Raw genomic sequence first — 12,808 nt, 5'->3', positions numbered from 1 at the left:
TTATGGCTCCTTCCCCTGGGGCCATGTGCTGCCAGCACTAAGCTGGCCTCTCCCTCCTGGCTTTGGAGCAGTGGGTCAGCACCTAGGCTGGGGGATGGTGACTGGGCAGCCCTGGCTTTGCTGCGCCATGGGAAGTAGAGGGCAGACCTCAAAAGAGACTCATCGGGGCCCAAGAGGTTGAGGTAGAGTGGGGATGGTGTTTCCATCCTGAATCAGAGCTCTGACGGGGGTGACAGGGAGCCAGCTGTGGAAGCCCAGGGAGCCCCTGGCTGCAGCTGCCATCCTGCCTCCTGACTGGGGCTGTGGGTTTGCGGCCCAGGCCGGGGCCTCTCATGTTGCCCCTGTGGAGAGGGCTGGAGCTTTCTAGCCAGTCCCCAGAGTGCCCCTGCTCTGCTTTCAGCCCCACACAGGAGCCCAGCAAGGAGGCCGAGCCCCTGGAGGCAGCTGAGCCGGAGGTAAGGTGGGCAGGCCTAGGGTGGGATGACTCTGGGCCCTATTGCGCCCCATGGCCGTCCTGAGCTCAGGTTCCAGGTGGGGACGCAGATACCCTGGATCTTCCCGCAGGTCCCCAGCAATGAAGGGAATACCTCGTGGCCACACAGTGCCACCAAGACCACCATTAGTACACCAGGCTCGAAGCCTGCAGCTGGTGGCCAGGACACGCCCTCTGAAGGGCAGCAAGGTGAGTCTCCTGACCTGTTGTGTGCAGACCCAGAGCTGCACTGGCCTCGGCCTGGCTCTCTCTCTGGGCAGGATTCCCTGGGCTGATAGCAGGCCAAAGGTGCAAGGAACTTGGGAGTTTCGGCTGGAGCTGCTGCTGAGTGCCATGTGGAGTGGCCAGGGCCGGCTGGAGCAGGAAGCGGGGTAGAGGGCCTGCACTGAGACAGTTGTGTGAAGGTGCGGATCAAGGCCTTGAGTGGGAAGAACCATGGACTGAACACCCTCCCAGCCTCTTGCTTTGTCTCTGCCAGAGGCTGACTGCTGTCATTGTGGGCCCTTCTTGGGAGATGCAGGAGAGCTGGCCTGGAGCCCTCCCGGCTTCCCAGCCTGGGGGTGGGGGTGTCCTGTGTGCTGATTCACGCTTCCCTGGGAAGAGCGCTTCCCCCTCTGGTAGGAAGAATGCTGGAGCTGTGAGAACTTGAACATGGCTTCTTCCTCTTTATAGTGGGGTCAAGTGCGGTGGTCATGCCAGCTCCATGGCCCTCAGGGTTGATGCAAGCGCCCTGTGGAGGAAGGGGTGCTTTTTCCTAATAGTGAAACAGTGCACTGACCCAACGTGCCACACCCCACATGGCCACCCGGCAGCAGGAGTTCTCCCCACCTCCTGTCAGGGCGGCACCAGCAGAAAGGACCAGGGGTGGGACCGGCATCTGTGTGGGGAGATGTTGGGGCTGCGGTGGTGTGAAACTGTACACGCAGCGCTGGAGTGGGTAGCATGGCCTGGGGCTGGCTCCGGAGGCTGCTCCTCTGTCCTTGCTGCAGAAAGCCAGGCTCCGGGGTGAGGGGACTGGGCTGGGGAGAGCGCGCTGGGCTCTGAACACCCCTGGGTTCCTCAAGGCCATCAGTGCGGAGACTGATGCGTCTGCTGCTGGCTACCCTGGGGGCTGCCAGTAAGGGAGCTGCGCCCCCACCAATGCTGCTGCCACTGGTGGGCACCTCTCTAATTCCTCCACGGCCACCCCCCCCCCCCCCCCCCGCCATTCCTGCAGCCCCGCTGAAATTGCTCTCTCCACAGAGGCCACGGCTGACCAAGCAGATGAACCCAGAGAGCCACCTCAGAGCGTCAGGTTTGCATCTGGGAGGGGGCATGCAGGCACGAACCTGGGTCCTGGCTCAGGGAGGGCGGTGTGTGGTTGAGGCTCTGTGGCCTCTTGCTGGGGCGTAGCCTGGTGCTGATGCTGCAGGTGGGTGCTGGCGTGGGAGTCAGTGACCAGAGTGTTGGCCGCATCCCTCTGACCTGCTGGCTGTGTGACCTCAGATCAGCCACCTCCCTACCCCTGGGCAGCAGCGGGTGCAGCCCCTTTTAGTAGCAAGCCCTACGGCCTGGGCCTGGTTCTTCACTGGGGCCAGCTTTTTGGGGAGTGGCTGGGCTGCAGTGATCAGCCCTGTGACCCCACGCTGCTGCTCCCTGCACCTCGACAGGAGGAAACGCAGCTACAAGCAGGCCATGTGTGAGCTGGATGAGGAGCAGCACCTGGAGGACGAGGAGCTGCAGCCCCCCAGGAGCAAGACCCCTTCCCCGCCCTGCCCCGCCAGCAAGGTGAGCCAGGCTTCTGCCCCACTCAGGGTCCGCCCCACCTGCCGAGACCTGACCTTGCTGGTCTGCAGGTGGTGCGGCCTCTCCGGACCTTCCTGCACACAGTGCAGAGGAACCAGATGCTCATGACCCCGACCTCGGCCTCGCGCAGCAGCGTCATGAAGTCCTTCATCAAGCGCAACACTCCCCTGCGCGTGGACCCCAAGGTGAGTGGGCCCCCGCCCCACAGCTGGCACGAGGCTGCTGTGAATAGCATGGGTTGGGGTAGAGGAGGGCATGGCCTGGCCCTGGTCAAGGGCCAGCTTTAGCCATGTGGCCGCGGGCAGCCCTGTATTTTGGGGACACTGTCCTGGGCTGCAGTCATAGCCCAGGGGCTGGGCCAGTTGGTGTGAGCTGGGTCTCAGGCCCTGTGCTGGGAAGGTGCAGGATTGGCTAAGCAGACCCCCTGCATTGCCCACCGATCCCCCAGTCTTAGTGGGGAGAGAGGCACACATGTTTGCCTTCACTTTATGGGACAATTGGAGGGGGTGCATGAGCTGAGACAAGGAAGGAGGTCCTGAAAGGGTGTGAGCCCCGGGCAGACCCACTGGCCCAGCTGGCGTGTGGTGTGCCTTGCAGGACGACCCCCAGCCTGGCATTAACTCTTGGCTTTCTCCTTGTCTCCTCTTCTCCTCCACAGAGCAGCTTTGTCGTAAGTAAAGCCTCTTCCTGTCCTGTGACTGAGCTCCACCGGGTGCTTTCCCGCCATAGCCCTGTTACATAACTGACGCACTGTAGAAGCGCTAACATCGTGCTGGGAGGTGGGGGTGGCTGGCTGGAGATACCGCAGTTTGGGGGCCGCGTGTCCTCCCTCTGCAGAGCCCGCCCCCTCTGCCTGTAACACTGCTCCCAGAGGGAGGCGAGCAAGGGTGTGACCTGCGGTGTTTCCTCCCTGCCCCTCTCTAGCACTGGGTCCCTCTGGGGTCTGTGAAGAGAACAGACAACTTTCTGGGATTTCCAGAGCCACTGGGCCTGAGTGCAGCCCGGAGGCGCAGAGGGAGGGGGCAGGGCAGGGCAGGTCTGACTGCACTGTGCTTGGAGTCTGGGTCTTGCTGTGTGGGTGGCAGTGGGGCTGTCAGCCGTGGCTTCTGGAAACCTGGCTGCAGAAGCTGCTCTCTTCTCAGACACCTCAGGGCCTCTGTCTGCTCCTGTCTACTTCTCCTGGTCCTTTCCGGGGTTTTCGTGAATATTTTCACCGTTCCATTCTAACTTGTCTGTTGTGATTTTGACCAAATGACATCTAGCACTTTAGAGTCATTTAGTGGTTGTTCTAGTGTTCCATACTCAGCCCTTGATGGTATCGAGAGTCCGTGCTGTTCAGCTGGAGTGCAGAACCCAGCACCACACCTGCCCCTTTACTGTCCCCCACTGTGTGCTGTGATAGTCTAAGACATCACTTCTACCGATGGTCACTGCCATGTTAGACGTGTTGTAATTTTTCTTTCAGTTGTAGAATTGTAGAACGATTAGGGCACAGGCGTTTGCCTAGTGGTTGGGATGCCTCACTCACGTCAGAGTGCCTGGGTTCAGTACTTGCTCTGCTCCTGACTCCGCGTCCTGCTGATGCACACCCTGGGAGGCTCCAGTGACTGTGCTCCTGCCTCTGAATGGCAGACCTGGACTGTGTCCCGGGCTCCCCGTTTTGGCTTTAGTCTGGCTGAATCCTGGCTGTTGTGGGTATTTGGGGGAGTCAACCAGCACATGAGAACTCTGTCTGGCCGCCCCCCCCCCCCCCCCCCGAATTAATGACCAATTGAACAAAAAGGGAAAAGAGTACAAGGCTACTCTATTATATTTCTTCAAGTCTTCACTTCTGTCGCTCTGCCTTTGTTCCTGGTGTTTTAAGCGTTTCCTTCTGGTATCGTTTCTCTTCTCCCTGAGGCACTTCCTGTAGCAATTCTTTTGGAACAGGTTGGCTGGCAGCTGATTCTCTAGTTTTCCTTCATCTGAAGATTGCTGGTTCCTGTTTTCTTTCCGCAGAATATGCCACTGGATATAAAGCTCTTTTGTTTCTGCACTTTATTTTTATTTATTTATTTGTTTTTTAAAGATTTATTTATTATCTTATTTGAAAGTCAGAGTTACACAGGGAGAGAAGGAGAGGCAGGGAGAGAGAGAGAGAGAGAGAGAGGTCTTCCATCCACTGGTTTGCTTCCCACTTGGCTGCAAAGGCCGAAGCTGTGCCGATCTGAAGCCAGGAGCCAGGAGCTTCTTCCAGGTCTCCCACAGGGGTACAGGGGCCCAAGGACTTGGGCCATCTTCTACTGCTTTCCCAGGCCATAGCAGAGAGCTGGATTGGAAGTGGAGCAGCTGGAGTGCTTCAGGCCAGGGTGTTAACCCGCTGCGCCACAGTGCTGGCCCCTCTTTCCGCACTTTAAAAAGTCCTCTGGCCTCGGTGATTTCTGATGGGAAATCTTCTACTCTGAGCTGCTTGTCCTTTTTCTCTGGTGGCTTTTGGCATTTTCCTTTGTCTTTAATGTGTCTGGTGTTGGATTTCTTAGGGTTTATTGTGTTTGTGGTTTGCTGACCTTGAATCATAGGTCTCTGTGTTTCATCAGATTTGAGACTTTTTTAGCTGTTATTTCTTGAAATGTTCTTTTCAGCATCACCCTTTGTCCTGTTCTGGGATGCCAGTGCCAAGCGTGTAGACCTTTTGGTGGTGTCTCCCAGTTTCCTGAGGCTGTGTTAGCTTTATTTTCATTTTATCCGAAAAGCGAGGAGACGGACAATAGGCCCAGAGATCTCCCATCTGCTGATTCATTCCTCAGATGCCCACAACAGCTGGGACTGGGCCAGGCCGGAGCCTCTGTCTGCATCTCTCACATGGATGAGGAGCAGGAGCCCAAATACTTGAGTGGTCACCAGCTCCGTGCCAGGGTGTGCATTAGCAGGAAGCTGGCGTGGGAGCTGTGCTGGAACTCAAACTCAGTCACTGTAGTATGGGGTGCTGGAGACCCGAACACCTGCCTGATTGAGTCACTTTCTTGCTGTATCTTTGCAATGTCCTTTCCATTCTACTGTTGAGACCATGCATTTTTTTTTTTTTTAAAGATTTTATTTATTTTATTTGAGAGTTAGAGTTACAGTGAGAGGGAGAGACAGAGAGAAAGGTCTTTGTTCCATTGGTTCACTCCCCAAATGGCTGCAATGGCTGGAGCTGTGCTGATCTGAAGCCAGGAGCCAGGAGCTTCTTCCCAGTCTCCCACATGGGTTTAGGGGCCCAAGGACTTGGGCTATCTTCTACTGCTTTCCCAGGCCATAGCAGAGAGCTGGATTGCAAGTGGAGCAGCTGGGACTAGAACTGGTGCCCACATGGGATGCTGGCACCTACTGTGCCACGGTGCCGGCCCCCATGCATTGGGTTTTAAAACTTCAGTTACTGTGTTGAAATTTTTTCCTGGTTGTGTTAAGATGTCTGAAGGACATTTTTGTAGGAGCTGCTTTAAAGTCTTTATCAGGTAATTGCAGCATCTCTGCCCCCGGCCATTCTGTCTGCTGATTGCCTTTTCCCATGCATGTTGAGGTTTCCTGGTTCTGTGCATTCTGGATTGTGTCCTTGACTTTTGAGCTGTTGTGCTGTGAGACCTGGGTCTTGTTCAAATCTTGTGGAGAATGTTCATATTTTTATGCACGTTGCAGTTGAATAGCAGTTGAGCTGGGTAGATTCCAACCTGGCTTCTAGGGAGTGTGGTTCCCACAGCAACACCCTTGCTGTGCACTGGGTCAGTCTCTGGTATGTGTGCTGCACAGCAGTTGCTCTGGGCCCTGCACAGGGGTCTGTCTGCTCCTTTGGTTCTCCATGTTTTTGGTGTCATAATTAGGGTCAGGTCCTTCCTTTCGCAGCTTGGAGCTGAGCTCAGGAGTTCACCGGTAACCTATGGGATCCCTTCCTGGTCTCTCCAGGACTTGGTGGTTTTCTGGGGGCTCCCTTTCGTGTCCTGTGGCTGGGGCTGTAGTGACCCTGCTCTGCCGTGTGTTCACTGCCACGTCCAGGGCCCCCTGGCAGGGGATAGGGAAGAGAGCAGCAAACAGGCTTTGGCCCAGACTTTGGGGGTCACAGCGTCAGCGTCTGGAGAGGAGCTTCTGCTTCAGAGTCTCGCCTCTGCAGCTTCCTGTGACCGCTGCTGCCCTGTTGCCGTGGGGCTGCTTGTGGGCCAGGCCGCCAGGGAAAGAGGAAAAGAGGAAGATGCAGAAACGAGGTTTTGGTCCTCTGAGCACAGACGTTCCCTTCCACTCCCTGAGTCAGCACCAGAGGGCTTTCCCCAGCCTTCTCTCTGTCTGTGCCCTGCTGACCCCTTTAGGGTTTCAGGCTGCTCTGAGTTTAGGCTGCAAGGAAAAAAAACCTGGCGAACTCCCTGGTGTCTAAAAGTCAGGTCTTCTCCAGTCTGCCTGCTGCATTTGCTTTTCAGAGGCCTCAAATAGCTGTTCCTTGAATCTGTCCAGGGTGTGTGGACAGGTGCAGTGGAGAGACAGGTGGAGCGTCCGCTCCATCTCTCTGTAACCGAGTGTCCTCCCCATCTCCAGGTGGGGGACCAGATTTCTGGATGGCAATGCTCCTGAAGTCGGGGCCAAGAGCCAGCCTCCAGGGAGAAATCCCTAGTAACCACCACAGGGAGAGCGAGGCTGCTATTTGAGGCTGAGCCCAGAGGTGAGAGCCAGGTTGGCGTGGTGGGCGCAGGCCTCCAGGCTGCCACTGCCCACACAAGATCATTCAGGCGAAATGTGGTGTCCTTGACCAGAACCCCTGCCTGTCCCTAAAGCTGGCTCGCTGCTGTGGCCCTGCCCCTCAGGGCTTTGTGAGTTTGCCCAGGAGGGGGTGCCAGCATCAGTCTGCTATACAACCAGCTACTGTTGTTAAAGAGCTGGGTTTAGCATTAGAGTAGCAGTATCCCAGGAAGTTTGCAAAATAAAGTCAGTCTCTCTATGGAAGTCCTGGTTAGCATTTGGCTCTATTTGATTTGATTTTTTTTTCAACTCGTAGGAAATAATGCACATATACAAAAGAGTATGTTTTTGTGTATCCAAGCACAACGTGGCACTCAAGTTGCAGCATTTCGGTTTTTCAGATTTTCACATCAGGGATGCTTGACTGGTAGTCTGTGCAGTTATCCCCAAATCTGAAACTCTTTGAGACTTAGCCTTTGGGGTAAGAGACATTCACTCTGTGTATGAAGTATATTAATTATTATTTTTCTAAAGACTTATTATTTATTTATATGAAAGAGTTACAGAGAGAGTGGGATACCGAGGTTTTCCATTTGGTGGCTCACTCCCCAAATGGCCACAATGACTGGGGCTGGGCCAGGCAGAAGCCAGGAGCCTGGAACTCCATCTGGGTCACCCACATGAGCGGCAAGATCCCAAGCACTTGGGCCATCTTCTGCCACCTTCACATGTGCATTGTCAGGGAGCTGTAGCAGAAGTGGAACAGCCAGGACTCGAACTGGTGCTCCTATGGGCTGCTGGTGTCATGGGCGGCAGCTTATCCTGCTATACCGCAGCGCTGGCCCCACCCTTGGGTACCCAGAACCTCCTTAAGCAGAGCATTATCCTGGACGGTTGAAGCTGCCCTGCTGTCCCTTCCCAATCTCATTCTTCATTCTCTTCTCAGTGGTACAATGTGTGGAGTTACCATCAGCACGTCCTTCTGAGCTGAGTGTCTGTGCTGCCCATGGCTCTGCAGGGCCCAGCAGAGAGCGCTGGTGACTCAGGCCTCTGGAGGCACTGGGGGGGTGGCGGGGCTGAAGGCGCAGGCCTGGCCCAGGTGGGCACAGAGGGCTCGCAGGAGCGATGCCTGTGGGAAGGGCTCTGCTGCTGCTGCCCGCCTGGCCGAGGGCCGTGGGGCACTGCTGGGGTCACAGCGCTGTCCTCGCTCACGTCCCCACGCCCCCTGCCCCCCAAGGAGAAGGAGCGGCAGCGCCTGGAGAACCTGCGGCGGAAGGAGGAGGCCGAGCAGCTGCGCAGGCAGAAGGTGGAGGAGGACAAGCGGCGGCGGCTGGAGGAGGTGAAGCTGTAAGTGGCCTGGCCCCGGCCCCCGGCCCGCGCTGCCGCAGCCGGGCTCCCCTGACCGGCCTGTGCCCCGCAGGAAGCGAGAGGAGCGCCTCCGCAAGGTGCTGCAGGCCCGCGAGCGGGTGGAGCAGATGAAGGAGGAGAAGAAGAAGCAGATTGAGCAGAAGTTTGCTCAGATCGATGAGAAGACCGAGAAGGTGAGAGCCTGGGCTGCTGGCGGCCAGGGGGTCGGGGCCGTGCCCCTGGGCCGGAGAGACTCAGAGTGGACCCAGTGGGCCGCGTGGAGTTTGAGACCCTGCACCCCTTTGCTGCCTTCCCCATGGGCACGCTGAGGGTTGAGGGTCTCTGCCGTGGGTCTCCTGGCTGCTCCTGGCAGGGAGGTGGGGTCAGGTGTTCCTGGGCGGAACTGGCTTCCAGTGCCCTCCCCCTGGGCTGTGGCAGCGGGGGGTGAGCAGGGTGCCCAGGGAATGGGTGCCCATCGTGTTGAGCTCCAGGCCCCAGCCTAGAGGGGCTGCCCCGTTGAGCACATGTGGGTGGGCCCTGCAGGCCAAGGAGGAGCGGCTGGCCGAGGAGAAAGCCAAAAGGAAGGCAGCAGCCAAGAAGATGGAGGAGGTGGAGGCGCGCAGGAAACAGGAGGAGGAGGCCCGCAGGCTCCGGTGGCTGCAACAGGTGCGAATGCTGGTGGCCATCAGGTAGGGGTGGAGCAGGAGGGCCGCGGCCGTCCAGGAAGTGCCAGGAAGCCCTGCCGGCACACCCTGCTGTGAGGACTGATCCTGGTGGCTCTTGCTGCCTTAAGCCCAGAGGAGATCCAGCAAAGTGTGGGGGCAGGGAGAGTGACAACAGCCTGCCTCTCGTGTTCTGTAGAGTCAGCAATTGGAGGGTGAAGTGCATGCTTGGAGCCAGGCTTCTCATTTCTGCTCTGCCATTTATTAGCTGTGTGACCTTGGGCAGGTCACTCGACCTCTCTGTGCTCTGTTACTTCGTGTAGCAGTGGTATTAACCCGATGGAGTCCTTGTGGTGGCTAACTGTGTAAGTGTGCGTAGTGGTCGGGCACTGTCTGGCGAATGCTGTGTTCTCCGCACGATCTGTCCCAGGATGCTCCGCCTGTGAGAGTAGGGGAACCGTCCCACTCCAAGTGCTCTGCCACTGATAACTAGGGTGTATTGTTTACCCTGTGCCAAGTGTGTCCTGTGTGCAGCCCCGGCAGCCCCCCGGGGTGTGGGTGCTGCGTTCCTGTGTTTGCATGAGGAGTTAAGTGGCCCACCCAGCCTCACCCAGCTCGAGTCTGACTCCGGGTCGGTTCCCTGCCTGCAGGCGTCAGGCTGGCCCCTGGGGATTCTGCAGCGTCTGGCTTGGGGCATCCTGCAGCCCGGCCCCCGCCGTCCTCTGCAGTGGCGGCTGCTGGGTGGGCGCCGGCCCTCTGCGCCTCCTGCCGGCCTCTCTTCCCTCCCTTTGTGCCCAGGCCTGGCCAGAGCGTCCTGACCTTGCCCTGTTGCCATCTCAGGAGGAGGAGGAGCGGAGGCACCAGGAGCTGCTGCAGAAGAAAAGGAAGGAGGAGGAGGAGCAGGAGCGGCTGCGCAAGGCGGCCGAGGCCAGGCGGCTGGCGGAGCAGCGCGAGCAGGAGCGCCGGAGGGAGCAGGAGCGGCTGCAGGCCGAGAGGTGAGGGCGGCTGCCGCCGGGCCGCACTGAGTGCGAGGGCGGCCGCTGCCCAGGCTCCCCGGACTGTGCGAGGGTGGCCGCCGGCCGGGCCCCCCTGAGTGTGCGAGGGCGGCCAAGGCCAGGCACCCCCTGAGTGTGAGGGCGGCCGCTGGCTGGGCTCCCCCTGAGTGTGAGGGCGGGGCTGGCCGGGCTCCCCCGACTGTGCGAGGGCGGCCGCTGGCCAGGCTGCGCTGAGTGCGAGGGCGGCCGCTGCCCAGGCTCCCCCGACTGTGCGAGGGCGGCCAAGGCCAGGCCCCCCCTGAGTGTGAGGGCGGCCGCTGGCTGGGCTCCCCTGACTGTGTGAGGGCGGGGCTGGCCGGGCCTGCGCTGAGTGTGTGAGGGTGGGTAGATGTGGCCCTTGCCTACGTGCCTGGAGCCTTCCTCAGCCAACACGGGCGGGGTCTGGTAGCAGGAGCGCATTCTCAGTAGGGTCCGCACGGGCGCTTTGGCAGGAGAGAGCTTTGTGAGCTGTGCCAGGGGCTCAGCAACCTTGGCCACTGCTGACTACGTGTACCTCCCCGGCCATGATGGCCCTGGTACTTCCTGCCCCCCACATTTCCAGGCGGTCCCTGATTGGCACCTGCAGTTCTCCAGCACAGTGGTCCTTGTGGGGCAGACAGTAGTGCTGCTGTTGGTTTTAGAAGTCTTTATCCAGGAGCCACACTCAGTGTTGGCCAGGAGACCTCTGGGTCCTGTGGCTGTGAGTGCAGACACAGCAAAGTGCCCTGGGTGTGCAGACCTGCAGGCCCAGCACTGTCCTTGGTGCTGCCCCGCTCGGGAAACAGGCTTCATGGAGAAAGAGGACTCATAGCCAGAGGCCTGGGCTGTGTCAGCTCATCTCCTGTGCCTGTTGGTACCCGGGTGTCCCTGGTCCTGTGGGCAGTCAGAGATAGGAGTCTGGCAAGGGGAGTAGGGGGGCTGAAAGCAGTGGGTGGTGCCAGGCAGTGCTGGGGGCCTGGGTGGGGGCCGGGGGTCAGCAGAGTGATGGTCGTGATGGGCAGCTTTGGTGGGTACTGGCTTACATTCTTAATACACGTTTCCTTGCTTAATCCTTGCTTGAAGCCCACTGGAGTCTGGGAGCCATCAGCTGTCCCTGACAGTGGGGAAGCAAGTCAGACGCGTCCATGCCTTGTTCAGGGTCATGAGCTCAGAAGTCGGCAGCCCCTGTCCTGCTTCGTGCTTGGAGCCAAGTGTCTGCCCTGTGGGACAGGGTGTTGTAGGGGGCAGCACGAACTGTCCCATTTGATTCTTAGGACTGTCTTGGAGTAAAGGTGCTGTAGTCCACATCACATAAAAGAAAAAAGAAGAGAGAGGCTCAGAGACCTAGGTTGTGTGGAAGAGCAGGGGCCGCGTGTTGGCCACCTCCAAAGCCGCGGTCCGGCTTGTGCACCCTGCACGCTGCCTCTGGCCCATGTGCCCATTCTGCTGTCCTTGCCGTGTGGGTCCTGGCTTCCCTGGCAGGGATGGGAACAGGGCCAGGGCTCTGCCTCCTGCCGTGACGTTTCTCTCTGGGTCCTCAGGGAGCTGCAGGAGAGGGAGAAGGCCCTGCAGCTGCAGAAGGAGCGGCTGCAGAGGGAACTGGAGGAGAAGAAGAAGAAGGTGAGGAGCGCTGAGGTTCCATCCTGGCAGGTTCCACACTGAGCCGTGCCCTGGGAAGGGGGGGCTGCCTGGCCTGCCTTGTGTGGGTGGCAGTGGGAGAAGGGGAGGCACACCCACCTCTACCACCGGTGCTGGCTGTGTCCCAGGAAGAGCAGCAGCGTCTGGCAGAGCGGAGGCTGCAGGAGGAGCAGGAGAAGAAAGCCAGGGAAGCCGCGGGGACCAGCAAGGGCCTGAATGTGACCATGGATGTGCAGGTGAGGCCTGGGCCTCTGATGAGAAGGACTCGGGGTGGGAGGGCCCCTCTTGGCTTGTTAGCTTCCCAGTAGTTGCAGGCGCCAGCTATATGTGTTAGGGCCTTAAGAAATATGAAGGTTGCTCTTGGCCCAATGGGGGTTTTTACTATTTTTCTATACATACTATATTTTAGTATAATTTCTACTTTTCTGTATTTTATACATATTGTAGTTTTTATATATACTATTTTTTAAAAAAGATTTATTTATTTGAAAGTCAGAGTTACACACAGAAAGGAGAGGTAGAGAGAAAGAGAGGTCTTCCATCCACTGGCTCACTCCTCAATTGGCTGCAACAGTCAAAGCTGTGCTGATCTGAAACCAGGAGCCAGGAGCTTCTTCCAGTTCTCCCACATGGGTTCAGTGGCCCAAGGATTTGGACCATCTTCTACTGCTTTCCCAGGCCATAGCTGAGAGCTGGATCGGAAGTGGAACAACCGGGGCTCAAATGGGTGCCCACATGGGATGCTGGCACTGAAGACGGTGGCTTTACACGCTTAGCCACAGCACTGGCCCCTGTACTATGTTTTGTACATATGTTGTGCATGTATATTCTTATTCTGAAGGTAGAATTTGTTAAAATTCCAAACTATATAGAAAGCTGGAAAGGTACCCACAGGAGAAACTACCAAGCTCAGTGTCTGTTTGCGGAGATGACCATTAAGTGTTTACACAGTCTCCGATACATGCACACATGGGCACAGACCAAACAAACCACTTGGCAGCTTGGATGCTCTCTTTCCTTTGCGTATTGTAGACGTCTCTCTGTTTCAGCACGTGTAAACTTCTACTTTTTGGTGGCTATGTTCCAGTTAGTTGTACTGGGATGTTATTAGCACCTGTTGATGATCATTTTTGCTATTTTTAGTTCAGTGCCATTACCAAATAAAACATGGAATGGGCAGGGGCTTT

General features: G+C 57.7%; 1 protein-coding gene across 4 annotated transcripts in view; it reads left to right on the top strand.

Annotated features, from left to right (window-relative positions):
* Positions 1-12,808, top strand: part of INCENP (inner centromere protein) — a 31,329-nt gene that overhangs the window by 12,753 nt on the left and 5,768 nt on the right. For 2 of the 4 annotated variants that reach the window (XM_008274395.5, XM_051833210.3), the window contains exons 6-17: positions 401-455; positions 565-682; positions 1,736-1,787; positions 2,143-2,260; positions 2,329-2,463; positions 2,937-2,948; positions 8,199-8,308; positions 8,382-8,502; positions 8,852-8,974; positions 9,811-9,965; positions 11,525-11,603; positions 11,750-11,857. In XM_008274395.5, the coding sequence (XP_008272617.4) occupies positions 401-455; positions 565-682; positions 1,736-1,787; positions 2,143-2,260; positions 2,329-2,463; positions 2,937-2,948; positions 8,199-8,308; positions 8,382-8,502; positions 8,852-8,974; positions 9,811-9,965; positions 11,525-11,603; positions 11,750-11,857 (1,186 nt within the window). The remainder of the gene's footprint in view (positions 1-400; positions 456-564; positions 683-1,735; positions 1,788-2,142; positions 2,261-2,328; positions 2,464-2,936; positions 2,949-8,198; positions 8,309-8,381; positions 8,503-8,851; positions 8,975-9,810; positions 9,966-11,524; positions 11,604-11,749; positions 11,858-12,808) is intronic. The other 2 variants (XM_008274397.5, XM_089307776.1) reach the window with 2 other exon arrangements.

This window comes from Oryctolagus cuniculus, chromosome 1 (genome assembly GCF_051225735.1).
Source record: "Oryctolagus cuniculus isolate XC-2025 breed Fujian yellow rabbit chromosome 1, ASM5122573v1, whole genome shotgun sequence".
Lineage (NCBI taxonomy): Eukaryota > Metazoa > Chordata > Mammalia > Lagomorpha > Leporidae > Oryctolagus > Oryctolagus cuniculus.
This window is presented reverse-complemented; position numbering and strand designations above follow the sequence as displayed.